Consider the following 26425-nt stretch of genomic DNA (forward strand, 5'->3'; position numbering starts at 1 on the left):
TAAAGAACAGACTGTCTGCAGGAGCTGCACCTGGTTACACACCCCTGTATCCCAACACTCAGAGAAGCTGAGGCTGGAGCATGACCATGAGTGCCAGGCCAGTTCCTGGACTACAGAGTGGGACCCTATCTCAACAAAACAGAATGGACAAAAATCTAGAGGGCAGCTACACCTGGGTAGGGGAGGCGGATTCTGGTGGTCTAGATTTTTCTGCACTTTCCAATGCTTCTACAAACATTATAAATCACTTTTTTGTTGCTCTATAGTCCTGGCTGGCCTGGAGCTCACAGAGACCAATCTGCGTCTGCCTTCAGAGTGTTGAAATTAAAGGCATGCACCACTACACTTAGCGATAAGATTTGTTTTATCTTTTATATGTGAATATGTGTGTGTGTGTGCGTGCGTGCGTGTGCGTGTGTGTGTGTGTGTGTGTGTGTGTGTGAGAGAGAGAGAGAGAGAGAGAGAGAGAGAGAGAGAGAGACAGAGAGAGAGCTCTGTAGAGGCCATAAGCGGGCATCAGATCCCTCGGAGCTGCGATTTCAGGTGGTTATGAGATACCCAATATGGGTGCTGGGAACCAAACTTAGTTCCTTGCAAGAGCGGCAGGCCCTCTTAACTACTGAGCCACTGCGCAAGCAGCCCTTGTTTTCTGTGAAGTTTGTGGCTGTTGTTTGAGAGAGGGTCTCTTACTGTCCTGGGGTTTGCAGAACAGGCTAGGCTGGCAGGTGAGCCCCCGCGATCCACCCAGATTGGCCTCTCCAAGCACTAAGATTATGTGTGCCATCATGCAGTGTTTTTTAACATGGGTTCAGGGGTCCAATTCAGGTCACTGTGCTTGTTCAAGACCAGCCGTCTCCACAGCACAGGGATGCATGTCAGACCAGAACACGGCTGCTTGTACCAGTCCTGGCTCGCCCAGGCTCGCCGACTCTGCCCTGACTCCGCTAGGTTGGGTGAGTGGGGTGGTGTTGGTGGAGGGGACTGGATTCCAGGTCTTTTGGTCCATTCTGCCTACCTCTCTCAAGCCTGGGTGTCTGTGGAGAGGGGCTTGTCCCACTCTTCAGCTGGAGAAATTAATCCTGCTCTGCTGAGAAACATAGGCCTCACTTGATGCTAAAGAGGTCTTCCCGCTCTGCCTCTGCCTCCAAGGAGCGCGCCATGATTTATCATCAGGCTTACCAGCCTCAGCAGACACAGCCTGGTGACGTGAGCTGCACACCTGCTAAGGTCTTACATCATATTTCATCTCCGACACTGTGTCGCCAGAGCACAGGGGCCTGTGGCACTCACCCTTGGGTACCGGGACCATTCTAGAGTTCGTCAGCCCAAGTCCTTTACCCCAGGGACTTGAGCCCGCTGGGTCCTAGCCTGGTGCTTCTCTGCCCACAAGGCTGTATCTCCTTGGTCACATGTTGTTTTGAGCCTCACTCTGTAGCCCAGGCTGGCCTTGAAGCTGAGGTGATCCCCCAACCCGTTTCAGCTTCCTGAGTGCTAGGCACCTGAACATACTGAGTCAAAAAGACACCACAGAGCCTAGAGCTGACTGTGAACGTGCACCGTACACACAGAGCCAGGCCGCACAACCATGATTCACCACGCTAGGGCCAGAACCCAGGGCCTCACAGCACTGGACAGCTGCTCTGCAACCGAATACACCCCAGCCCCTCACTGGGGGGTTCGAGGCAGGGGCTCCACCACTGAGCCACGCCCCAGCCCCTCATTGGGGGGTTCGAGGCAGGGGCTCTACCACTGAGCCACACCCCAGCCCCTCACTGGGGGATTCTAGGCAGGGGCTCCACCACTGAACCACACCCCAGGCCCTCACTGGGGGGTTAGAGGCAGAGGCTCTCACTGAGCCACACTTGCAGCACAACATCTGACAGGACACCCAGCACACAGTATGAGGAGGTTCACGATGCTCTGGCAGTAGACCACAGTTTGAAGAACATGCTCTAGGTTACAGACAGGGCACAGGAGGCCACCACCCCAGTGAACTGTCACCACCTGTCCTATTTCCCTCATTTTTTAAATCTAAACACGTATTTCCCATGTGGATACTTTTTCACTTGCTTATTGGGGTCTCTTGCATATTTTCTGCATTGGTATTTTTAAAATTACATTTATTTCTGGACATGCTGGTGCACAACTTTAATCCCAACACTCCAGAGTCAGAGGCAGTGCGTGACCTCTGTGAGTTTGAGGGTAGCCTGATCTACATAAAGAGGCCCTGTCTCTAAAAAGTTACACTGACTTACGCATTTATTTACTTGGGTGTGTGTGTGCCATGGCTTGGTGCATGTGTGGAGGTCAGAGGACAACTTGTTGGGGGGCGGGGTCAGTTCTTTCCGTTATGTGGGTCTCTGGGTCAGGCCTGGCGGTGCACACCTTTAATCCCAGCATTTGGGAGGCAGATCTCTGTGAACTGGAGGCTAGCCTGGTCTCCATGGCATGCTCCAGGCCAACCAGTGCAATATAGGGAGACCCTGTCTCAAAAAACAAACAAGATGCGGGTCGGAGATCAAACTCAGACTTGGTGACAAGCAACTCTGCTTGCTGAACCACGTCGCAGGCCCTGAGCAGGGAGCTTTGCAAGTGTGGTTTCCTGTGTGTTCCCTTAGTGCCTGTGAGACTAAGCACTAAGCACCCACTGAAGGAGATGAAATACACTCCAGCTCCGTCTCAGTGAGGCCTGATGTAAGCTAGCTGCAGCAAGAGGGACTGCAGTGAGACACGAGGGAGGACTTCCGGGGTGGCAGTTTCCACAGACAGTGAACATAGCTTTGTCTGTATGTCCGGCAAGCAGGAGGTCCCATGACTGCCCTGGGAGGCACGTCTGGAATGGAGGGTGCCTCTCAAAGATTCCAAGGCAGGGCTGGGCGGGTCCCTGGCTGGGGGCCAGAACCTCAGAGCCGGGTGTTTAGATGGACACGGAACAGAGGGCTGGTTTCCGTAGCTGGCCAGGAACAACAGGGAAGCAAGGAGACACAGCTGGGCCCTGCAGCCTGCGCCCCTTAGTGTCAGCGGGGCTCCAGTCAACTTGGCCTTGGATCTGGGGTGAGAAGGTCCCATGGGCCCTCGGGGCAGACCCTGGCACAGTGAATCCTTGTCCTAAGCCTCAGTTTCCCCAGCTATAAGTAGCGTTGAAGCCAGGAATGGATTAAATGCCCTGTAATCCCAACTACTCAGGGGGCTGAGGCAGGAGGATTGAGGGTTCAAGGCTAAGCCAGGTGATGTCCCACACCTGATACACAGCACTCCGGAGGGGAGACGGAAGTAAAAAGGCGAGGAAGGGAGAGGAGGGCTCAGGGCTGGAATGCACAGCCCAGCAAGACTCTCAAACTCCACACACCCCAGCAGGAAAAGAAAAGAAAACCCCAAACCAACCGACCGACCGACCGACCCACAAAGGTCAACCTGATCACTGTCAGCAGAAGCAGCAGAAGCACTGCTCGAGCACTTACTGTATGCACTCTTCCCAAGGGTTCTTGAAGGGTGGATCTGTATTAGAGCCCGTCACAGGGAGGAAAGTGGGGGCCCAGAGAGGCGGAGTCACTCTGCTGGGGCCACACAGTGACGGAACCCGGGGTACCTCGGCCCATCTTCCTCAGCCCACCTTGGTGAGACACTTAGAGCAGCTGGCCCCCCTGGCCCGTGCCAAGACAGAGCAGCTGTGGCCACTCCTATGAATCATCCTGGCAGCTTCTCCTGGGCAGCTGACAATCTGTATACAGCCCTTCCTGGCACGAGGACTCAGCACTTCCTCCCGGGGCACCCCTTCCTCTTCCGAGGCCATCGGGCCCGGGGAGGGTCTCCTCTACCCTCAGGGCTAGGCAGTGGGAGGTGCACTGTTGGTTCTGCCACGGGAGGCCACTCGTGGGTTTTAATGTGGTATTATGTGAACGAAGCGGATCTGTGGAGAGGGAGCATTTTAGCTCCAGACTCCTTCACCCTCCGGAAGGCCTCACAGAACAGACATGTTGGAGATTCCACATGACTTCTGAGCACTGGATCCAGCCATGCCTGAAGCTGTCCCTCAGAACCGCGAACAAAACGCTCTACCTAGGGTTACATGTGCCAACACATGCCTGCCATTTCTTAATTCAAAGGGGAGAATTTGCCATGAAGCCAACAACCTTGGGAACCTCCTTCAAACAACTCCTGTTTTCTGGATCATTTACACCTCAACAAAGCTAGATGTTCAATTTCTTTGTGCATGTATGTGTGTATGAGTGTGTGCATGTAAGTGTGTATGAGTGTGCATGTAAGTGTGTATGAGTGTGCATGCATGTGTGTGGGCATGCATGTGTGTGTGTGAATGTGCATGCACATATGTGTGTATGTGTGTATCTGTGTGTATGTTTAGGCCAGAGGCGAACAGATGGTGGTGTTCCTCAGGTACTGCCTACCTTTTAAATAACATATTATCACCAGGCAGTGGTGGTGCACACCTTTAATCCCAGCAATCGAGAGGTAGAGGTAGGTGGATCTCTGTGAGTTCGAGGCCAGCCTGGTCTACACAGTGAGATCCAGGACAGGCACCAAAACTACACAAAGAAACCCTGTCTCAAAAAAAAAAAAAAAAACAAGAGTCAGCTCTGCCTTTCCACCCCGGACTCCACGGATGTATGGGTCATCTGTATCGGCAGCATGCTGCCGAGATTCAAGTGGGCACGACCACAGCCACGGGTGCTAGGGATCCGAACCCAGGTCCTCACACTTGTACAGCAAGTGCTTACCGATCGTGCCAACTCCCCAGGCCCCCTAGAGAGGCCCCACTGGGCCCCCAACAGTTACTCACCTGCAGTCCTGGCCACACCACTGCAACTCCGCTCTGTAATACTGATCTTCTTGGCCGTGTGCACGTGGCTGGTGGTGGCTGTGGGCAGCAGGCACATGGATTCCACCACCTCGTGGCTGCGGAACACGAGGGCGTTCTCGGTGCCCCCAGATGTGGTCAGGGCCTTCAGCCCTGCTCCATAGGGTTCCAGACTCTGGGCTCGCTGTGCAGGGGCCCCCGCTGCCGTGCTGGCCGCCACCTCCACTTCCCGAGGACCCTCCACCACCCGCACGGTGTCCACACGGACCTGGGTGTCTGGCGGTGGCCAGGCCTGGGGCGGGAGGTCGGCCTGCTGGGTCTGAGCTGCCCGCAGCTCCTGCAGCGCTTTCTTGAGCTGGGTCTCCAACACGGCCACCTTAGCCACCAGGGCAGCTTCACCATCCGGAAGGCCCAAGTCCCGTTCCCGGACCCAGGTGCCCACAGAGCGGGTCTCTAGCGCAGCAGGGTCCTCGGGGGGCTCCGGAAGGTCCAAGCAGAGCTCACTCCGGCCCCGGGTCCCTGAGGGGTGGCCTAGAAACTTCTGGCTCTTGAGTTGCACCGTGAGCTGTCTCTTCTCCTCCTGGAGCACCGACAGCTTGACCTGGAGCACGGGGATCAGCTTGACCTGCTCCTCCAGCTGGCGCAGCTTGCGCAGGGCCGCGGCCATCTGCTCGCGCACGTGGGCCAGGTGACCTGCACTGGGTGGCACCGGGGTGGACAGGCCGGAGCTGCGAGGCGTGGGCGGCAGCAGGCCCACGCCTGCCAGGGAGCTGGTGGAGCCCGCGGCACTGGGCGTCAGGGAGCCCAGGCCACCCGACGGGGCGGCCGCCTGGTCCTCCAGCCGGCGCCGGGCGTCCAGCAGCGTGCGCTCCACACGTGGGTTGGAGCCGCCACGGGTCTCCAGGGCCCCGTACTGTGGGTAGAAGCCACGGCCACAGTAGGAGTAGGCCGAGTGCCGGCTGTCCCCGCTGGCGTCGGAGCACAGCGACTCCGTGGACGTCCACCAGGAGCCCGGGCCCCGCGGCAGGGAGCCCAGGCGCGGCCGGCGCTGCACGGGCACCCTGCGCAGTGTGTGGCCCTTCTCAATGTCATCCACGTACTTAAGAAAGTCCAGGTCCAGGCGGTAGCCATAGGGCGTCTCCACAGAGTATGGTGGGTCTGGCTCTTTGCTGGGGAAGGTTGCTGGGGAGGCCTGGCCAGGAGTCCCTGGAGAGGGGAAAGCCAAGGCCTTAAATTAGCACCGCAGGGCCCCTCTCTGCCCGGCTGACGGCCCAGGGACAGAGGTAGCTTCTGCCAGAGCTGGGAGCCCACCCTAGATCAACAGGGTCTTGTCTGGCCCTGTCACCCATCGATGACAAGGTCAGGGATGTCCTTCCCCACTCACATTAGGGCTGACCTCTCCCCTCGGACTGGCGGGCAGAGCCCTCCCCCCAACCCTCCCCACCTGCCCCTGACCTGGGAACGGGGCAGGCACATGCAGGACCTGGGCCATCCTCTCTGCTGTTGCTCCACAGGTGCCACACAGCCGGCTGTGAGTCACACTGCCTGCAGCGAGCTGCGGCTGACCTGCAGAGGTTGACAGAGCAGTCTCAGGAGTAGTCTTCAGGGAGAAGGGAGGGGATGTGGCGCCCTCCCTGCACAGATGGCCTCCCTCACACAGGTCAGGCACCTCTCATATACTTAAACACTCAAGCTCCCCTCCCTACCCGCGCCTGGCTATAGAAAGTCCTAGAACAAAGAAACCAAACCTCCCTGCCTGCGTGCACATCTGTCCAGGCCTGGACAGGCTCCAGCTGTTCCCACAGCCTCCACATGGCCCCCAGGGCAGGGGGCCGCACCCTTCCTGTGCCCCCTCCCCTAGGCCCATCTTGGAGTGTGCACAGGGAGAGCTGGGTAAGGGTAGGTAGAGAGGGCTGGGATGCTAGCACGGTCACAGTGGGGATCTCAGATGGGGGGCAAGAGACAAAACATGGAGGGTGGGACCCCTCAGCGACCCCAAAGCTGAGAGCCAGGCCAGGCCCGTGGAGGGGCAAAGTAGTGAGGATACAAGCTGTGAGAAGCCTTCCTCTTTATGGAAACAATTTTCTCTAAAAATAAACAGTTTCTCTGCCCGGCTACATAGAACTTCCTGCCCCCTCAGGATGTGTCCGAGCTGGGAGGGTAGGGGGGTGCAGTAGGGATAGAGTTGGGTGGAGGACAGGGAAGTCATAGAGCTGGAGAGGAGGCAGGAAAGGAAGGTGCTTACAGCCTGAGCTCTTACTAGCCCACTTCAGCCTTGGAGGTCAGCCAGGGTCAGTACTCTCTGTTGTCTGCCCTTCAGCCACCTTGCTGCAGACACCTCCACCCACCTCATCCTCCAGGGTAGACCATTCTAGGCTGTGGATGCCAGGGCAATGGGTCCCTGGGAGGATGGGGCAGGTGGAGCACCTGTTGGGCATGAAGGCAGGTCTGGGATGCTCTCTCCCTCCTGCTTAGTTTCCCTCCATGTCCCTGCCCCTCAGTCCGTGTCTCTCCACGGCTCTGCCCTTTGCTGTGCTGGCTTGAACACCTGGAATGCACAGTGGCCAATTGTAGGAGAAACTGGTTCTGCATCTGCCTGGAATCTCAGTCCCTCTGGCTCAAAATATTTTCTGGGGACCTAAGAGAGACACAGAAGTCGGGAGCAGTATTGGGATAGCCCGAGGTAGGGGTGCTGAGATGGAATGAATAAAATTAATAGTTATAACACCAACTTGCTTTGTGTTGTTTGTTTGAGACCTGGTCTCATGTTGCCCAGGCTGGCTTCAAACCCCACTATGTGGCTGAGGATGACCTTGAAATCCGGCTCCTCCTGCCTCTACCTCCCAAGCGCTGGGCACTGCTGGTTGTACCACCACACCCAGTTACGCCATTCTGGGGATGGAACACCAGGTTTCACACATGCTGGGCATGCGTTCTACATCCCCAGTCCTGCTTCTGTTTTTAAGAAAAGAGCTTGTGCCGTGGGGGCGCACGCCTTTAACAGCAGCACTCAGGAGGCAGAGGCAGGTGGATCTCTGTGAGTTCGAGGGCAGCCTGGTCAACAGAGTGAGTTCCAGGACAGCCAGAGCTACACAGAGAAACCTTGTCTCCAAAGACAAATAAAAAACAAAACACAAAAACAAAGAAAAAGAAAGAAAAGAGCTTGTTATACAGCCTAGGCCAGCCTCGAACTCACTAACTCTCTGGCCTGAGCCTCTCAAATGCTGAGATTGCAGGGCATCCTCCAGGACTCCAGGTGATACCGCCTACTCTCAGTTGCCATGACAACCCCAGGAGGTAAGCCCTCACCCAAGTTTATCACCGAGGGTGAATCTTGCCCAGGGTCACTTGGGCAAGATGTGATGGTGGGCCTGGACTGAACCTAAGTGTGGCAGATTCGCCAAGGCACCTCCGAACTCCGCACATCTCATTTCCCAGCGATTGAGGGATTGAGGTCTAAGGGTCCCCAGTCATCTGACGCAGGCGGGTAACTCGGTGGCAGGGGAGGGAAGAGGCCCCTCTCTCCCTACAAGATCCCGGGATGGGGGTGGTGGAAGAACCAACAGGTGGGAGTTCTCAGAGAAGGGCCACAGGGTCTCTCCAGAGTGCACCTCCCCATCAGCCTGGGCGGATCTGGGGGTTTTCCTGCCTCGCTCTCTCCGCCCCCAAAGTTGGGGGTGAGCAGGACCCCGCCCCGGGCGGGGAGGGGGCGGGGCCTGCGGGGTCCCCGTCTAATGGCAAACATCTGCTGATCCCCCCCACACCCGCCCAGCAGCCAAGCCCAGCCCGGCCGGACGCCCGGATGCCTTCCCGCCGCTGAGGGGCCGGACCCGGCCACCGGGAGCTGAGAAAGGGGGAACCCGGGCATGGAAGGGGACAGAGCTAGAGGAGAGGGGAGGAGCAGAGGGAGAGAGGCAGGAACGATAAAGGAATGAAGGTGGTTTGGGGGAAAAGAAGCAGGGCCGAGGTCAGGGCTGGGGAGGGGACAGGAGCACGGGGATCCAGACGCTCCGGTTTGCAAAGTTTGGGAGCAGATGGTGAGACTTAGGAGGGACCCGCTCAGAGAGAGTGAGCTTGAGCCTCGGGTCGGAAGTGGGTTAGAAATCCCGACAGCCCCCCCAGAGTAGCTCGGACCCCACGCCACCCAGCCAGCCCTGGGTCCCACTCGCCTGGCGCGCTCCAGCCTTCGCCGTCCCAGGCGTCCTGCGCGCTCCGCCTCGGCCGCCGATACCCAGCCGGGCCAGCGCGGTAGCCACGCCCCCAGCAGAAACCCCGCCCCTCCCGCCTCCCGGGCGCCTCTGCAGCGGGGGCTGGGGGCGAAGTGGAAGGGTGGTCGTGGGGGTGCACGCACTCTCGCTGCTGCCTGCGCACGTCGTAGGGGTTCAGTCGGCCCCTGGCCACCAGCCCTCGGGACGGGGTCCCTCCTCCAAGCCTGGTGCCCGCCCTTTGCAGCTGGACGCTGCAGGGGGCGGAGCTGGACGCGGCCCAGCTGGAGGGCGGGTGCGGTGGCGGAGACTGGAGGTCACCCCTCCCCCGTTGGCCGCTGCAGGCTGGAAGCCATCCAGCTGCCGGCCGGGTGTACCGTGGCGTGACCGCCGGCCCAAGCTCAGGGATCGCACTGACAAGTAGCCCAATCCCCCGACCCCCACCTATCTCTTCCTGAGCTAGGCCTCAGTTTCCCCATCAATAAAATGGAGGCAATCACGTGACCTACCTTCAGACAATTCCCTTCACACTATTCACAGGCTGACACAAGTCACAGGGCGTGGTTTATTGATTTTGTGGGGTTGGGGGTGGCCACTAGGACTCTTTGAATGCTAGATAATCACCGTGCCGCTAAGCTGCACCCCCAGCCCAGGGATGAACCATTTTTGTTTGCATGGAACTTTCCGGAGCCCCTCTGGCTATGATCGTGCACACCTGAGTCCCAGCACATCAAAGATGTGGAGCCAGGGCTCTCAGATACTCCAGGCCACCTTCTACTACAGTGATTCTGGGCTACGTGAGACTGCCTTAAAAACACCAACGTCCAAACAGTTAACAGCAACAAAGGGAGGGGAGGGGAGGGAGGGGAGGGGAGAGGAGAGAAAGGAACTCCCCGGAAGCCTCTGGGCCTGGGACTTCATGACTCCTGGAGCTGGGGAGACATCTCAGTGCCTAAAGCACTTGCCGATGAAGGCACCGGACCTGAGTTTAGATTCCAGCAGCCATGCAAGAGTTGGGCCCCAAAGCCCATCTGCAAGCCCAATTCTGAGAGCTGGGCGGATCTCTGGGGCTCACTGGCCGGCGAACCTAGCTGGATCTGTGAGCGCCAGGTTTAGTGAGACCTGTCTTAGAAAATAAGCAGAGCACCAAGGAGAGGCTCATCAGGGAAAGGCGCCTGCTAAGGGCGGTGGTGGCGCACACCTTTAACCTCAGCACCCAGGAGGCAGAGAGTTCTAGGCCAGCCTGGGCTACAGTAGAGCTAGTTCCAGGACAGCCAGGGCTGTTACACAGAGAAACCCTGTCTTGGAAAACAAGAAAGAAGTGCCTGCTGCCAAGCCATGGCCTGGGATCCACATGGTGGAAGAGTCCTGAAAGTTGCCCTCTGACCTCCACGGGTGTGCCATGGCACACATGCACCCACATGCACATATAGATGCAAATAAATAAATAAATAAATAAATAAATGTGACAAAAAATAAAATAAAAACAAGGTGACAAGAAGCCAAGGGTAGTGGCGTGCGCCTTTAATCCCGTACTCAGCAGGCAGAGGCAGATGCATCTCTGTGAGTTCAAGGCCAGTTGGTCTATAAATTAAGTTCCAGGCTAGCCTGGGCTAGACGGTAAATACAAAACAAAACAAAATGAGGAAAGAAACTGAGGAATACACATGTATCACACATTGGTGCATGTAAACCCTCATCACGTGCACACACATGAACACACGCACATACGTACATACACACAGCACTCTTTCCCATGGACATGTTGCATTGTGTGCGCTTCAGCTGAATGTTAGCTCCCCCAGAGCAGGAACTGTGCCAACTGTCACCACACCACACAGGTTGCATATAAAACTCATTTTAAATTAAAAACAAACAAAACCAAACTTAGGATCCATCAGTGCAGACAGACAGAGGGACTGAGGGCCCAGCCGTAAGGACGATGTGGTGGCCCCATGGATGAGGGGGCAGGAGTGAGTCCAGAAAGGTACAGACAGCTGAGGTGTGGGTGCTGGTCTTCTGGGTGTGGCTTTCAGTCCTGTGGGGTCAGAGGTCAGCCTTCCGGAAACTTGATCTGTTCAGGGAGTTCCTGGGGGCAGAAGGCGGGTTAGCCACAGGACCCCAGCTCCACAGTCCTCCCTACCCGCCTCAACGTCGTCTACCATCATGCAACCCTTCCAAGAATCTGCTGGACTCTCTCCTGTCTATCCTGATCCAATCAAAGGATTTTCCGTTTAAAATAAACCACATTTATTTCTGTACCACGTGGTGCAAATGTAGAAGTCAGAAGACAACCTACTAGAATGGGTTCCTTCATTCCACCATGTGGTTTCTGGGGAATCAAACTCAGGTATTCAAGCATGGCTGTAATAACCTGTAGCCAATTAACCACCGTGCTTTCCCAGACCAGAAGATTCACAAAGGGTTGGTAAATCGACCGCAGGGGATGGGAATAATGTCCACTTTATAGATGTGGAAACTGAGGCTCAGATAGCTAAACGAAGGCTGGGAATGTGGGTCAGTAGTAGGGCACTAGCCTAGCGTGTAAAGTCCTAAGATTCAATCTCCAAAGTCCTAAGATTCAGTCTTCAGTCTCAGAAGAGACAGAGTATGAAGGATGGTTCAGCGGGTTAAGGCACTTGCTACCAAGCCTGCCGACCTGCTTTCAGTCCCTGGGACCCACGGAGGAGAGAACTGACTGCTGTAATCTGTCCTCTGACCTCCACACATGCACTGTGACACATACATGCCCCATCGCTAAATCAAACGTCATATCAGAAAAACAGAATACACGAAGTCACACAACCCAGTCCGGACATATGTACGTGTATGCTCATGTTCGTGACAGCCCCCACGGTGGGCACCTGAGGCTGGTGGAGCATGGCGCCAGCAGCTGGGGCAGGCGCTGGGTGAGCAGAGGCTGCAGAGCCTCCCGCAGGCGGCTGTAGTGGCGTTCCAGTTCCCGGTGGTACTCCTTCTGGTCCGGCCCAATCAGGGCCTTGTTCTTTCTCAGTGCGTCCTCACACCTGGGGGTCAGGGGGAGGCTGCTGGGGGCTGGCACTCAGGAGAGAGCCAAAACAGAGGCTAGGGAGTCCTGAAGGATGTGGGGCGTGGGGACAGGCATGCCAAGGCCCACAATGGGGCCTGTGAATTTAAAATAGGGAGTCAGGCTGGGTACAGCAGGGAGTCAGGATGGGTACAGCAGGGAGTCAGGCTGGGTACAGCAGGGAGTCAGGATGGTACAGCAGGGAGTCAGGATGGTACAGCAGGGAGTCAGGATGGTACAGCAGGGAGTCAGGATGGCAGGGTTATAATAGCCAGCGTACTTCTTGCAGAAATCCTTGAAGCAGAGCCGTAGTTTGTTGTGATGTCGGAAGAGTTTGGGATCTTCTGGGATCTCTGCCAAAAATACCTGGGCCACTTCCAAGGGACCCTACTGGGTGAGAAGATTCATGAAGACCTACCTAAGTGGCACTAGAAGGCCCAGGGTAGCCAGCATCCCACGCCCAGAAACGCCTGCCCTGCCTGGTTCACAGTGGGTCCCACAGAGCCCTGCAGGACCATCTGCAGCATCTTGGCATCTGGAGGATCCTGCTCAGTGGCAAAGGCCAGCTCCCGTGTCTTCTTCTGCATATCCTCAATGGCCACCTCCACTGGTGTCAGCACCGTCTGTGGGGTGAGCAGGGTATGTACATATGGATATGTGTGTCTGTGTTGGGGTGCACATGCTGGGGCCTGCCATGACCTGGACAAGCCACCCCAAGGTAGCTGGAATTGGGATAGGAGGGTGGTCTCAGGCCATGAACAGTGCTGGGGATTTGTGCTCCCTTGGGTGGGTCTTGACTCAGCTGTCTGGTTCACACGCTGCCTGCCCTTGAGTCTGGGGACTCTAAGGTTGAGTCTATCCAGCCCTGGTGGTAGAGGCTTGCATTTGGAGTCTACAACCTGGGGTCCTTGTATTTCCCAAACCCTATCTCTCTCTCCTGAATCCAGGGTCCCTGAAACGCATTGTTTGTGGCTTCCTCTACCTTTTTCTCTCCAAGTCCTCAAGTTCCTCTACCTTTTCCTCCCTGGACCTCGAGTCCCGGTATCTCCCCTTCTTGGGTCTGAAGCCTCCCGCTACCGTTCCCAGGCCTGGGGTCCCACCTCCTCACGGTGGCACACGCGGATGCGTGTCTTGATGTAGGGAAAGGCGTGCTCCGTGCTCAGCAGGGTCTTCCGTTTGTGCTGCTCTGCCAGCTCCCCGTGCGCACGCCCGTCTGGCGTGAAAGGCGTGCAGAAGAGGAAGGCCCGCAGCCCATAGTTGCGGTCAAAATAGGTCACCCGGTCCTTGAGCTCGTAAGGGTCAAAGTGCGGCTCCACGTAGGTTATCTGGATATAGGCCTGGGGCACAGGGTCATGTATTAGTCTGGGAGCAGCCTGGGGTCCGCCTGACATCACAGCTCCAACCAGAGGTCCTGGTCCCTCTGGACTGGAAGGCTTTGAATCTAGAGCCCAGATCTCCCTGATTCTGGATGCACAGGAATCACCTGAGAAACAGGACTTGCCCCAGCCCCTCCCAAACAGTATTGCAGACCCCTTCAATATAGGATCTTGGGGAGACGGTCAGAGGACCCACCTTCTGTGGGTCCAGCTTGGACTTGTCCACTGGGTTAGAATCTTTGATGATCTCTACCACATCGTCCCCGAATCTCTCCGTATAGAACTCCTAGAGACATGGGGTTGACTCGGGCCCGGCGGGGGCAGCCCCCACTATAACCCACATGGCCTGTCCCACCTCCCAGTGCCAGGACATGCCTCCAGTCGGTGTGAGATCTCTGCCAGCTTTGTGATTGACGGCTCCTTGTACACAAACTCTTGTTCATCCAGGTCACCAAATCGTGCACCATAGAAGCCCACTCGGAAATATGTCCCGAATACGCGCTGGGCTGAGGGAAGCCAGTAGTGTTGGCACCGAGGCATCTCTGCAGGTGCCGCCACCCCAGACACACTCAGGGTGGGGTGGAGAGGACAAGGTGGGAATGGGGAACCCTGAGAACCGCAGGAGCCCGTCTGAGGACCTCGGAAACAGTGAGCTAGACTAACATGCCAGGGGACCCAGATCACAGCCAGATGCAGCCACCATCATTTTGTGTGTGTGTTGACGACTGAGCCCAGAGCCCCCCACATGCTAGGGAAGCACTTCATGGCTGAACCACACCTCAGCTCCCCACTGGAAGATTCTAGGTTGGGGCTCTATGGTTGGGCTAAGCTTCCAGTCACTTCCTTTGTAAAAATCATTTCTTTATTTGAGGCATTGTCTCTCTTCATAACCCTGGCTGACCTGGAACTCACTCTGTAGACCAGGCTGGCCTCGAACTCACAGGGATCTGCCTGGCTCTGCCTCTCCAGTGCACAGATTAAAGGCCTGTGTCGCCACCGCCCGGCTTGTTTTTTACTTTTGAGGCCGTCTTAACAAGTGCCCAGGCTACTCGTGGCCTTTCTACTGTCCTGACTCAGCCTCCTGAGCACACCGGGCAGGCTTCCCTTTTGTTTGGAGTCTTCTGTCAACTTCCTTGTTTAACATAAACGGGAGCTTCTGTTGCCATCAGTTCATCACCGACATTCCAATACCAAATTAGGGGCTGTGTTGCTCACAGCTACACCTCCACACCCATGGGACCCAGGCCCAGTGGATGCCCTAGGGACTGAGTGACTGAGGAGCACCCTGGGCTGCCTCCTGTCCTGGGACGGTGGGCTCTAGTTCTGGGACATTCTTCTGCGTCCCTAGCCCTAAATGTGGAAGGAAGACCTTTCACCCCAAGAAACCATCCCCCAACCCATGGGAGAGGAGGTGGGGTCATTCCAAATTCACTCACCAAGGTCGATCCAGACAGGGTGGGGCAGACATGGTGAGGCCAGAAACAGGGATGGAGGGATGGTGGACACAGAGACACAGTCATTGGAGAGGTCAGAGGTCAGAGGTGAGAGTTACCCCCTCCCAGGGTCCTGGTTATACCACCTTATGAGAATCATTCTACTGGGGAGAGGGACAAAGGATGTGGGAAGGCGGGGACCTACCCACCCCACTGGCCTCCACCCAGCCTGCCAGGGCTCTGGGTTCCTGCCATCTTTGGCCAGAAAATTCTCCCTCAACTGAGAGATGCCTAAAAATAGAAAGGAGGAGGGATGGGGGGGGGCATGATTCCTTAACAAGAGATGAGGAGCAGTGGTCCTCAACAAAGCTGGGAGCTGGGGAGACTGGGATGGAGAGAGCGAGGGAACCCTAAGACAGAAAGGGAGAGAGATAGCCCCTTCCTCTCACCCCCACCCCTGGTGGTGACTGAGCTGGCCCTACCCGAGGGAGGGGTGTCTCTGGAGAGTTCCCAGCTGGGTGACTCAGAGGCTGCCCTTGAGATTGGGGGAAGGCCTGGGGGGAGTAGGTAGGGGGCTGTGCGTCATCACCCACGGGCGGCCTATGTGGAGGGGCGTCACGCCGCTCTGCTGCCCCCTAGTGTTCACTGACCAATGTTCACCAGGGATGGTGGTCCCCCTCAGACTCACCTCCCAGCCAGAGCTCTGTGGGAAAAGAGGAGGCCGGGTCAGCAAAGCCAGGGGCAGGGAAGCAGAGTGCCAGGGCAAAGAAAACGGGGCCTAGGGCCGGGCCTGCAAGAGGTCTAAGCGGGACTGGGAAGGAGCCCATCCCGGAGGGAGCCCGCGCCCACCTGGTGCATGATCTTGGTGAAGGCCTCCTGCAGCTTCCCGTGCACCGCAGCCAGCTTCTTGTAGTCTCTGTGGGCTTCAAGGATGGGGATGAGGTTTTTGTAGACTTCGTTCACCGCTTCATACAAACCACCCTGGAGAACAGGGGAAGTGAGGGAAGGGTCCCCGAGACCCGCAATGCCCCACCCCCACCCGACAACTCCTATCCCAGAGACGACATGCCCTCCTGCTTGGGCCCCCAATGTGGTCCCCACCTCTTCTCACAAACATTTACCCAGGCCCAGAGCTGTGGGCACCTGTACCAGCTCCTCCTTGCAGGGACGGGAGGAGGGTGTTGCTGTGGTAGTACTAGGGATGAAGCCCAGGGCTTCTGAACGTGCTAGGCAAACACTTGCTCTGCCAGTGAGACACACCACCCTGAATACAGTTTGCTTTAAAAAATAAAAATGAAAAATAGAGCCAGGCAGTAGTGCACGCCTTTAAGCCCAGCACTCCGGAAGCAGAGGCAGGCTGATCTCTGATTTCAAGGCCAGACTGATCTACAGAGCTAGTTCTAGGACAGCAAAGGCTACACAAAGAAATCACGGCTCAAATAAAAATAAGCCGGGCGGTGGTGGCCAGGCGGATCTCTGTGAGTTCAAGGCCAGCCTGGCTACCAAGTGAGTTCCAGGAGAGGCGCAAAGCTACACAGAGAAACCCTGTCTCGAAAAACCAAAAATAAATAAATAAATAAATAAATAAATAAATAAATAAATAAATAAATAAATAAATAAAAATAAAAATAAAAATAAAAATAAAAATAAAAAATAAGGGGCTGGAGAGATGGCTCAGTGGTTAAGAGCACTGGCTACTCTTCCAGAGGTTTCCAGCAACCACATGGTGGCTCACAACCATCTATAGTGGGATCTGATGCCCTCTTCTGGCATAAAGTTGATAGAGCACTCATATACATAAAATAAATAAATCTTCAAAGAAATAAAAAATAAAAAATAAGCCAGGCTGTGGTGGCAAACACCTTTAGTCCCAGCACTCAGGAGGCAGAGGCAGGCAGATTTCTGAGTTCGAGGCCAGCCTGGTCTATGGAGCAAGTTCCAGGACAGCCAGGGCTACACAGGGAAACCCTGTCTAATACAAAACAAAACAAACAAACAGAAACAAATCGGGACTGGAGAGATGGCTCGGTGGTTAAGAGCACTGGTTGCTCTTGCAGAGGACCTGGGTTCAATTCCAAGCACCCACATGGCCGCTTACAACTGTCTGTAACTCCAGTCCCAGGGGGTCCGACACCCTCTTCTGAGCTCCATAGGCACCAGGAACATAGATGGTGCCCACACATACACTCAGGCAAACACTCATACACATAAATAAATCTCTTTTTCTTTCCTGGAGGTGAGGCCCTTGTGCTTGCCCCCAACCCCAATCTTTTTTTTTTAATTAAAAAATTTTATGTGAGGGTTCCAGGGATTGAGCTGGGGCTGTAAGAGTTGCATGGTGAGTTCTTCACCTGCAGGGCCATCTAACAGATCCCATTTTGCCTTTTGGCTTTGCTGGATTTTTTTTTTTTTCTTTGAGAAGGGATCTTGGGCAGCACAGGCTGATCTTGTAGCTAAGGATGACCCTGAACTCCTGACCCTAAGCCTGACCTCCCAAGTGCTGGGCTGACTGCACTGCCATGCCCAGCCTTCCCTTTGGTGTGCACATGCCCTGGGGGCCAGAGACTGACACTGGATGTCTTTCAATCACCCTCCGCTATCTGTTTTGAGAAAGGGTCTCCCACTGAATCTGGAGCTCACCAATTCTGCTAAACTGGCTGAGCAGAGGGCCCCATGGGTCTTCTCATCTTGCCTCCTCAGAGCTAGGGTGAGAGGACAGACCACCAAGCTTGGCTGTGACCCTTTTATTCTCCCTGCAAAGATTAATTGACTGATTCATATTGAGACATGGTGTACCGGCTGGCTTTGTGTGTCAATGGAAGGAGTCTTAGTTGAGGAAATGCCTCCATGAGATCCAGCTGTAAGGCATTTTCTCAATTAGTGGTTAGTGGGGAGGGCTCAGCCCATGGTGGGTGGTGCCATCCCTGGGCAGGTGGTCCTGGGTTCTATAAGAAAGCAGGCTGAGCAAGTCATGGGGAACAAACCAGTAAGCAGCTCCCCTCCATGGCCTCTGCATCAGCTCCTGCCTCCAGTTCCTGCCCTGTTTGAGTTCCTGCCCTGACTTCCTCCAGTGATGGACTATGATCTGGAAGTGTAAGCCAAATAAACCCTTTCCTCCCCAACTTGCTTTTTGGTCATGGTGTTACGTTGCAGCAACAGAAACCCTTATGTAGACTAGGCGGCTGGCCTCGGACTCACAGAGACTGATTTTCTTCTATGTCCGGAGTGCTGGTATTAAAGGCATACGCCACCACGCCCAGCGGATTTATCTCAGCATGTATTTGTGTGGGTGCTGTGTGCTGGTATGTACACATAAGAACAGGTGCTGGAAGAGGCTAGGGGCCTTGGACCTAGAGTTTCAGGCAGTTGTGAGCAGCCTGACATTGTGCTGGGAACTGAACCCCAGTTCTCTGCAACAGCAGCAGAGGTTGAGCCTCCTCTCCAGCCCCCACCTGGCTTTCTGTTAAGATGTAGTTTTGGGGCCGGGCGGTGGTGGTGCACGCCTTTAATCCCAGCACTCGGGAGGCAGAGCCAGGTGGATCTCTGTGAGTTCGAGGCCAGCCTGGGCTACCAAGTGAGTTCCAGGAAAGGCGCAAAGCTACACAGAGAAACCCTGTCTTGAAAAACCAAAAAAAAAAAAAAAAAAAAAAAAAGATGTAGTTTTGGGGGATCGAATTCACGTCCTTATGTGGGAGTGTTAGGCACTTTACTACCTGAGCCATACCCCAGAAACTGCTGTCCCCCCCCATGCCTGAAGGAGATGGAGGGCTCCCAAGGCCAGCCTGTAAACATCAGCCCACCTGATCCCGAGCCCTAGGCCTCCAGGCCCAACTGCTTCCTCCCCACGGCTGGAGTCCTTCAGTCAGGGTCTGTCCATGCTCGGTCTCCTCCCCCTGGCAGTGTCTTTGAAGACACCAGCAAAGTGATAACAGCAACACAGGAGAAAAGGCCTGTTAGGGGCCGGCCTGGGGCACACGCTTAGACTCGAGCATTCTGGAGGCAGAGGCAGCTGGATCTCTGTTTTCATGCCAGCGGCGTCTATAGAGTGAGTTCCACGCTGGCAAGGGGCACATAATGAGACCCTGTCTTAATAAATAAATATCCCTTTAACAGGACTGGGCCATGTCTCACCTTAGAGAGCTGACCAAACCCTCCCAGTGAGGGTCTGGGGGCGAGGCACAGCGGTAGAGCCCCTGCCTAGAATCCCCCAGTGAGGAACTTGGGGTGCAGTTCGGGGGTAGAGTACCCTCTGCATCTGCAAGGTTGGGCTCATCTCCAGTACTACATAGGTGCCAATCATCTCTCCAGAGAAAACTCACTTTAGGCCTAGGCACTGTGACGAACACCTAAAGTCCCAGCACTGGGGAGGCAGAGACAGATGGGTCACTGTGAGTTCAAGGCCAGCCTGGTCTTCATATAGAGTTCCAGAACAGCCAGGACTACACAGTGAGACCTGTGTGGTGGTTTGAATGATAATGGCTGCCAGACTCATATATTTGAATGTTTGGTCGATAGCTGGTGGGACTATTTTGGAAGGCTTAGGTGGTATGGCTTTATTGGAGGAGGCTTGTCACTGGGCATGGGCTTTAATATTTCAAAAGCCCATGCCATTCCCAGTCTCTCTCTGCCTTCAACTTGTGGATAAGATGTAGGTTCTCAGCTACTGCTCCATATCACCATGTCTATCTGCTCTGCCATGCTTCCCACCATGATGGCCATGAACTCACCCTCTGAAACTGTAAGCCAGCCCCAATTAAATGCTCTCTTTTATAATCTGCCTTGGGCTGGTCTCTTCAAAGCAAGAGAAAAGTAACTAAGGCACCCTGTCTCAGAAAACTAAAGGAAAACCAGATTTAACTTTCATTTTCCAAAGTAAAACAGAAAACAAAACAAAACAAATACCCCCAAACTCTAGGTCAAATAATACTGCACAACATAACCTGTCCCACAGGGCAGGGGAGCGTCCTGTGCTGAAGCACACTGGAGCCCAAACGGAGCAGACAGGCAGGGCTCCCTTCAACTGGGAGAGTGAGACACTTAGGCAGCAAGGGTCACTGGTGACACACTGGCGTCAGAACCGCACTGGAAGTACAGGTGGAGATTAAGGAGTTCGAGGCCAGCCCAGGCTGCCTTAAAAACAACAAAACCCCAAACCCAGGGCAAGGGAGACAGTCCCGGGGGCAAAGCACTTGCTGCAAAGCGTGAGGACCTGAGCTGGAAGCCATGTAATGCCGTTCAGAGTCTATAACCCCTAAACTAGATGAGAAGGACGGGAGAATTCCTGGAAGCTTTGCGGCCAGAGAGCCTGCGTATGAAACAGCCGCGGAGAGACCCTGTCTCGAGGAAGGTGGGTAAGGACCAACACAAGACGCTGTCCCCAGACCTCCACAGCTGTACAGTGGCACACGCATGCCTGCACCCACATAAGTACATATCACACACACACATCATACACACGTGTGTGTGCACAGAGATCAAAACAACAACAACAAGAAAAACCACGGCAAGCATGGTGGTGCACACCTACGCTTCTTATACTTTAGAGGCGGAGCCAGCAGCCACAAGTGTGAGGCCAGCCTGGTCTACACAGAAGTTCTAGGCCAGCTTGAGTTACATATTGAGATACCGTCACAGCAACAACAATAACCACCACCACAAAAATACCAGGGCCACTGAGATGGCTCTGCGGATGTGCTGGTTCGTTTTTCGTTTTTTTAAGTTAAGGTCACCTGAGAAGAAGGCATCTAAAATTGAGAAAATGCCTCCTTGGGACATTTTCGTGATTATGATGGATGTGGGAGGCAGGGCCCCACCGGGAAGGTGATCCTGGGCACTGCAAGCAAGCAGAGGAGGAGCAAGCCAATGAGCCGCTGCGGTCCCATGGCCTCTGCTTCAGTTCCCACCTCCAGGTTCCTGCCCTGACTTTCCTCAGTGATGGACTGTCACCCAGAAATGAAGGTGAAATAACCCTCTCCTCTCCAAGCTGCTTTGGGTGGCTGCGTGTTTATCACAGCAACAGAAAGCACGCACACACAGAGGGTAAAAGGCATTTCCCGCTAAGCCTGATGACTTGAGTGCAGTCCCTGGAATCCACAGAGGAAGCAGAGAACTGACTCCTGCAAGCTCCCCTCCGACCACACGTCACACAGCACGTGGGCATGCGCATGACGTAATCGATATATGTAATAAGAAAGGGAGGCACTGAGGATGTAGTTCAGTTTGCAGAGTGCTTTGGCAGCACGTATGAAGCCCCGGGTCCCATCTACCACTGCACTAAGGAGGAGGAGGATCCCAGGAAGGAGGAAGTGGTGACTGGTTTTCCCGATTTTGGCTTTTTTAAATTGAGAGACTCAGCAGCAGCCTTTCTGGACAGTCCTACAGTGGGGTCTGTGCTGTTGAAAGTGTGCTAAAGCCTGCAAGAGTATGTATGTAACCCAGACTGATCCAGGCGCTGAACTCTGCACTGTGTGGGACAATGTTGTGTCTGTCAATGGAACTTCCCAGCATGGGGTGTTGACAATGGGGGAAGCTGTGTATACTGGGGAAGAGGATATTCATGCAAACCAGGCCTGGTGGCCACTCCTGCAAGCCCTGTGGTCTGGAGGTGGAGGCAGAAGGACCAAGAGTTCAAGGCTATCCTCCACTAAATAGGGGATTTGGGGGATGCTTGCATTATGTGAGCACCCTTCTCTCAAAAATGAAAAGGGAAAAAATGGAAGAAAGGGATATACTCAAAGTACTATGGGCTGAAATGAAATGGCCTTATGTAACACTGGGTAAGAAGACTTAAGAAGCAACCCCTAAAGAAGGTGCGCGTACAGTCCATACTTTCCACAACCCCCTAAAGAAGGCGCATGCACAGTCTTTATACTTCCCACTCAGTTTGACTGTGAACTGAAGACTGCTAAAAAAAATAAACGTCACTAGCTGAGTGTGGTGGTGCGTGCCTGTAATGCTCCCAAAGAAACAAGATCGGGACTTCCAAAAACTGTTATAGGACACACAGGGTGACAAGGCTCAGTGGGTAAAGGCGTTTGCCTCCAAGTTTGATGACCTGAGCATGATTCCTGGAGCCCACACGGTGAGGGGGAGAAGCAGTTCCTGCACGTATTCCCCTGACCTTCACAGTGAGCCAGGGCACGTTGAGTAACCCACCCCCACATAAACAAATATAAGTTGTTTTTTTAAGGAAAAGAAAATAAATGTGTGCATCCATCCTGGGGACATTCTTACCACCAAACATCACAGGCTAACGGGACATGCTCCACATTAAGTGATAGCCTGACCCCAGAAGATCTTTCTGGGGGAAATCTGGGCTGCCGTGCTGTCGAGCAGGCCCTGTGGACAGGGCCAGTTTACCGAGTGTCCATGGAGGCCTTCCAAAGCGAGGGTGCTGGAGGCATGGTGGGGCTCAGGGCTGAGAGCTGGGACCCGCATGAAGCTGGAGCTTCTCATATTTCATCAATAAAAGGGCTCTTCCAAATCCCATTTAGATGCAGGGCTGGTGGGGTCTGAGTGAGGCCTCAGATCTGATTTGTTTTGTTTTTCTGGTTTTTCGAGATAGAGTTTCTCTGTGTAACTGCCCTGGAACTCACTGTGTAGAGCAAACTGGCCACGAACTCACAGAGAACTGCCTGCCTCTACCTCCCGAGTGCTGGGATCAAAGTCGTGCATCACCAACACCCGGCTCCTGGATTTGATTTGATACTTTATTTTACTTTTGTGCTAGAGATGGAGCTCAGGTCCTTGTACACTCCAGTGCTCTGCCACTGTGCTGCACAATGAACCCTTTGTTCTTTTTGTTTGAGATAGGGTCTCATGTAGCCCAGGCTAGCCTCAAACTCACTGCTCAGCCTCAGGATGACCTGAGTCCCTCATCCTTTCTCCACCTCCCAAGTCGCTGGGACAACAGATGTGCAGCATCTCACACAGGGCTGGAAGGGATCAGAGCCTCTCAGGGCTAATCTGGTGTTCCACTGGGCTGACCCCCAGCTCCTGTCTTAGCTTTATTTTCGCCCCTGAGTTGGGTAACACAGCATACCAGCAGAGTAGCTGTCCAGGAAGGCCCAAGCAGAGGAGGCTGGTGTTACAGCCAAAATCAGGCTGGAAAAAGCAAGCAGGAACAAAAACCCTTTCTTCTTTTATGTGTACTTGAAAGTTCTAGAACTAATAAAATTGTAAATGCAGGCCTATGTGAGAGGTTTCATGAAGAGAAAGGTAGGTAGCGGGTTCTGAGGAACCAATTTTCTGCTTTTCTCTCCTTTTGAAACAGGGTCCTATGAGCCCAGGCTGGCCTTGAACGTCTGATCCTGCCTCTACCTTCCGAGTGCTGGCATGAGAAGTGTGTACCACCAGGCTAGGCCAACCCAGCCACACCCCAGCCCTTTGCTGGGGTTTATTTGTCTGTGTACACATGTCTTCTCCTGTTGCTCTTTATCTTATTTTTTGAAACAGGGTCTTTCACTGAGCTTGCCATTTGAGGCAGACCAGCGGGCCAGCAAGCCCTCAGAATCCTCACACTGGCTCCCAGATCTGGGGTTACAGGCTTTTTACTGCAGATCCAAACTCATGCTTGAGCGACAAGTACATTAACCAACTGAGCCGTCCCCTAGCCCACATTCCAGGTAACCACAGGTGGGTGGTTTCTGTCCCCTAGCCCACCCCCTCCCAGGCATCGCCCACCCATGCTGCCACCGCCCCTGCGCTAAGGCCCTAGGTTTTGGTTTTGGTTTTCTTGTTTTGACTCTTTTCTTTCCTCCCCACTCCCTTTCTTTCTTTACACGGGGACTCCCATAGCCCAGAGTGGCCTAGAACTAGGTATATAGTAGAGGATGGCCTTGAACTTCTGATCCCCCTGCCTCTACCCACTGAGCGCTGGATTATAGGTGTGCATCATCATGCTTGGCTTACGGGGTGCTGGGGATGGAACCCAGGGCTTTGTGCATGCTAGAGCTCCAGCCCCAATTTTGTTTCGTTTGGGAAAAAATGGCTCTGTAGTCCACGCTGGCCTCAAACTCCAATCCTACTGCCTCAGTGTCCCAAACGCTGGGCTCACAGGCATGCACCACCATGCCTGCTTCTGACTCTCCATTCTAAATGGAGGCCAGGAAAATGTTTGGGAGCATTCTGACAACACCATTGTCCCAGGTCTTACCATGGTGAAGTAGGCAGCCGCCTGCTCCAGCAGCCCCACCAGACCCAGCTCTGTGAAGCTCTTCCCGGAACAGAAGCCCTCCTCATCTGGCGACAGGATGTCATCAGAGATGGCAGATTCCTCCAGCACGTTGGAGGAGACATTCTGGGGAGGGCAGGAGGTGGCATCAGACCGGGCACCCACCCAAACAGGCCTCCCTCTACCTCCCGGTCACACTGAGGACTTACCTGGAAGGACACACAGCCCACAGGCAGGTGGCGACTGTCCTCAAGGAGGGCGAGGTATTCGGCCACCAGGGCAGCTGCATGCACCATGCACTGGGCGGCCTCGGCATGGTTGCCCAGCTCTGCGTGCTTGCCAGCCATGTTCTGCAGCCATGTCAGCCGCAGGTCTGGAGAGCCTTGGTACCCCCGGGCAATCCTAGGGTCCAGGACAGCAGGGACCTGAGCACCCGTCTCTGCTTGTCCAGCCCCGGCCCTCCTCTGCACCTTCTACCTGTCTGTCCTTCAACCACCCCTGACTGCTCAGCCGTGGCCCTGCCCCACTCACCAGCCCCTTTCCCGTCTGTCCGTTACTCCTCCTCACAGCCATGTCTAACTCACTCCTCTTGTTTCCTTTTTTGTTTTTTGAGGCAGGGTCTCATATAGCCCAGGATGGCCTGGGACTTGCTATGTAGCTGAGGTTGACTTTGAACTTCTGATCCTCCTTCCTCTTGAGTCCTGTGACCACAGGTGTATGCCACCATGCCCAGTTTATGAGGTGCTGGGGATGAAGTGTCTTCATGGTTTTTACGTTTTGTTGTTTTTTTGAGACAGAGGCTCATGTAGCCCAGGCTGGCCACCTGCACTGGTGAGTTTTTCTTTTTTTCTCTCTTTAATTATTTATTGTATGTGCATTGGTGTTTTGCCTGCATGTATGTCTGAGTTACAGATCCTAGAGTTACAGACAGTTGTGAGCTGCCATGCGGGTACTGGGAATTGAACCTGAGTCCTCTGGAAGAGCAACCACTGCTCTTAACTGCTGAGCCATCTCTCCAGCCCCTGGTTAGTTCCTTTTGACAACCTAGCACAAGCTAGAGTCATCTGGGAAGAACTTTAATGGAGAGGCTGCCTCCATCAGATCGACCTGTAGGCAAGTCTGTGGTGTGCTGTCCTAATTAATGGTTGACGGCCCAGCCCACTGGGGTGCTGATGCCCTTGGGCAGGTGGTCCTGGGCTGTATAAGAAAGCCATCTGAGCAAGTCCTGGAGAGCGAGCCGGTGAGCAGTGTTCCTCCATGGCCTCTGCTTGGTTCCTGCCCCAACTTCCCTCAGTGACAGTATGTGATTGGGACATATAAACCAAACAAACCCTTTTCTCCCCAACTTGTTTTTGGTCATGGTGTTTATTATGGCAATAGGCAGCTAACTAGAACACTGCCCCAAACTCCCTGGGTGGCCAAGAATGGCCCTAAACCTCTCACCCTCCTGCTTCCCACTCCCGAGTGCTAGGTAGCCAGTATGTACCACTACACCCAGTATAAGTGGGGCTGTGGACGGAACCCAGGGCCTCACGTGTGCCGGGCAGTCTACCAAATGAGTCATGTGCACGGCTGCTACTTGTCTTTCTCACTTTTACTTATTGTGGGACCCGGTTTCTTCCTCTTGTGGCCTGGCTTTCTCACCACAACGTGAGCAGCCTCAGTGTGCCACAAGCTCCTGCTGCAGTGTGGAGCCCTCTCACAGGCCCAAGCTGTGGGGCCAACTGACTATAGAACCAAATCTCCAAACCCATTAGATAAAGTAAACCGTTCCTCTCTCTCCTTTTGTGCATTTATTTTCTCTGTGTGCGTAATACATGTGTGGAGAGGAGGGCACACAGGTGCTAAACGGTGCATATTTGGAGGTCTGAGGACAACCTGAGGGAACTGGCCCCCTCCTTCCACCCTGTGGGCCCTGGGGATCGAACTCAGGTCTTCAGCCTTGGCGGCAGGCACCTTTACCGCCTGAGCCAACTTGCTGGCCCAACCTCTCCTCTCTCCAAGTTGATTGTCTTGGGTGTGTGTTCTAGTACTGGAGAGCTGATGAACACGTGTCTGTAACTGTCTGTCCCCCTGTTCTGTGCCATCTTGTGCTTTGACCTGTGCCCTTCAGCTGCCTGCTCACCTGGCCTCCTCCCTCCAGGCCTGACTTGCCCTCACCTGTACATGAGGTCCATGAGCATCTCCGGGTCCTCCTGGTGCTCCTTCATCTTCACGGTGTCAGTCAGGATCATGTGCAGGTTGAACATGAGGTCCTGAACCTGCAGCACGTGAACGTCCGGGGCTCAGCAAGGCCAATGGGGTCAGGATTAAGACGAGAGGGCAGGGCTGGGAGAGGGCCCAGTGGGTAGCGTGCTCGCCATGCAAGCCTATGACC

At 54.7% G+C, this 26425-nt stretch overlaps 2 protein-coding genes across 3 annotated transcripts in view; both read right to left on the minus strand.

Annotated features, from left to right (window-relative positions):
• The window catches only part of Kank2 (KN motif and ankyrin repeat domains 2), a 33303-nt gene extending 23947 nt beyond the window's left edge, over window positions 1-9356 (minus strand). The window contains exons 1-3 of one of the 2 annotated variants that reach the window (XM_052754311.1): window positions 8986-9314; window positions 6272-6382; window positions 4799-6022 (exon numbers count right to left, since the gene is read on the minus strand). In XM_052754311.1, coding sequence (XP_052610271.1) covers window positions 4799-6022; window positions 6272-6308 — 1261 coding nt within the window. In that variant the 5' untranslated portion in view covers window positions 6309-6382; window positions 8986-9314. Of the gene's footprint in view, window positions 1-4798; window positions 6023-6271; window positions 6383-8985 lie in introns of both variants that reach the window. The other variant, XM_052754320.1, reaches the window with a different exon arrangement.
• Window positions 9357-10524: 1168 nt separating this feature from the next.
• Dock6 (dedicator of cytokinesis 6) overlaps window positions 10525-26425 on the minus strand; it is a 59481-nt gene continuing 43580 nt past the window's right edge. Inside the window, 12 exon segments of the mRNA XM_052754336.1 lie at window positions 10525-11110; window positions 11886-12047; window positions 12348-12454; window positions 12547-12690; window positions 13168-13404; window positions 13640-13729; window positions 13819-13944; window positions 15565-15579; window positions 15726-15857; window positions 24031-24174; window positions 24258-24450; window positions 26209-26309. Coding sequence (XP_052610296.1) covers window positions 11068-11110; window positions 11886-12047; window positions 12348-12454; window positions 12547-12690; window positions 13168-13404; window positions 13640-13729; window positions 13819-13944; window positions 15565-15579; window positions 15726-15857; window positions 24031-24174; window positions 24258-24450; window positions 26209-26309 — 1494 coding nt within the window. The 3' untranslated portion in view covers window positions 10525-11067.

This window comes from Peromyscus californicus, unplaced genomic scaffold (genome assembly GCF_007827085.1).
Source record: "Peromyscus californicus insignis strain IS unplaced genomic scaffold, ASM782708v3 Scaffold_11__1_contigs__length_118956290, whole genome shotgun sequence".
In the NCBI taxonomy this organism is placed as follows: Eukaryota; Metazoa; Chordata; class Mammalia; order Rodentia; family Cricetidae; genus Peromyscus; species Peromyscus californicus.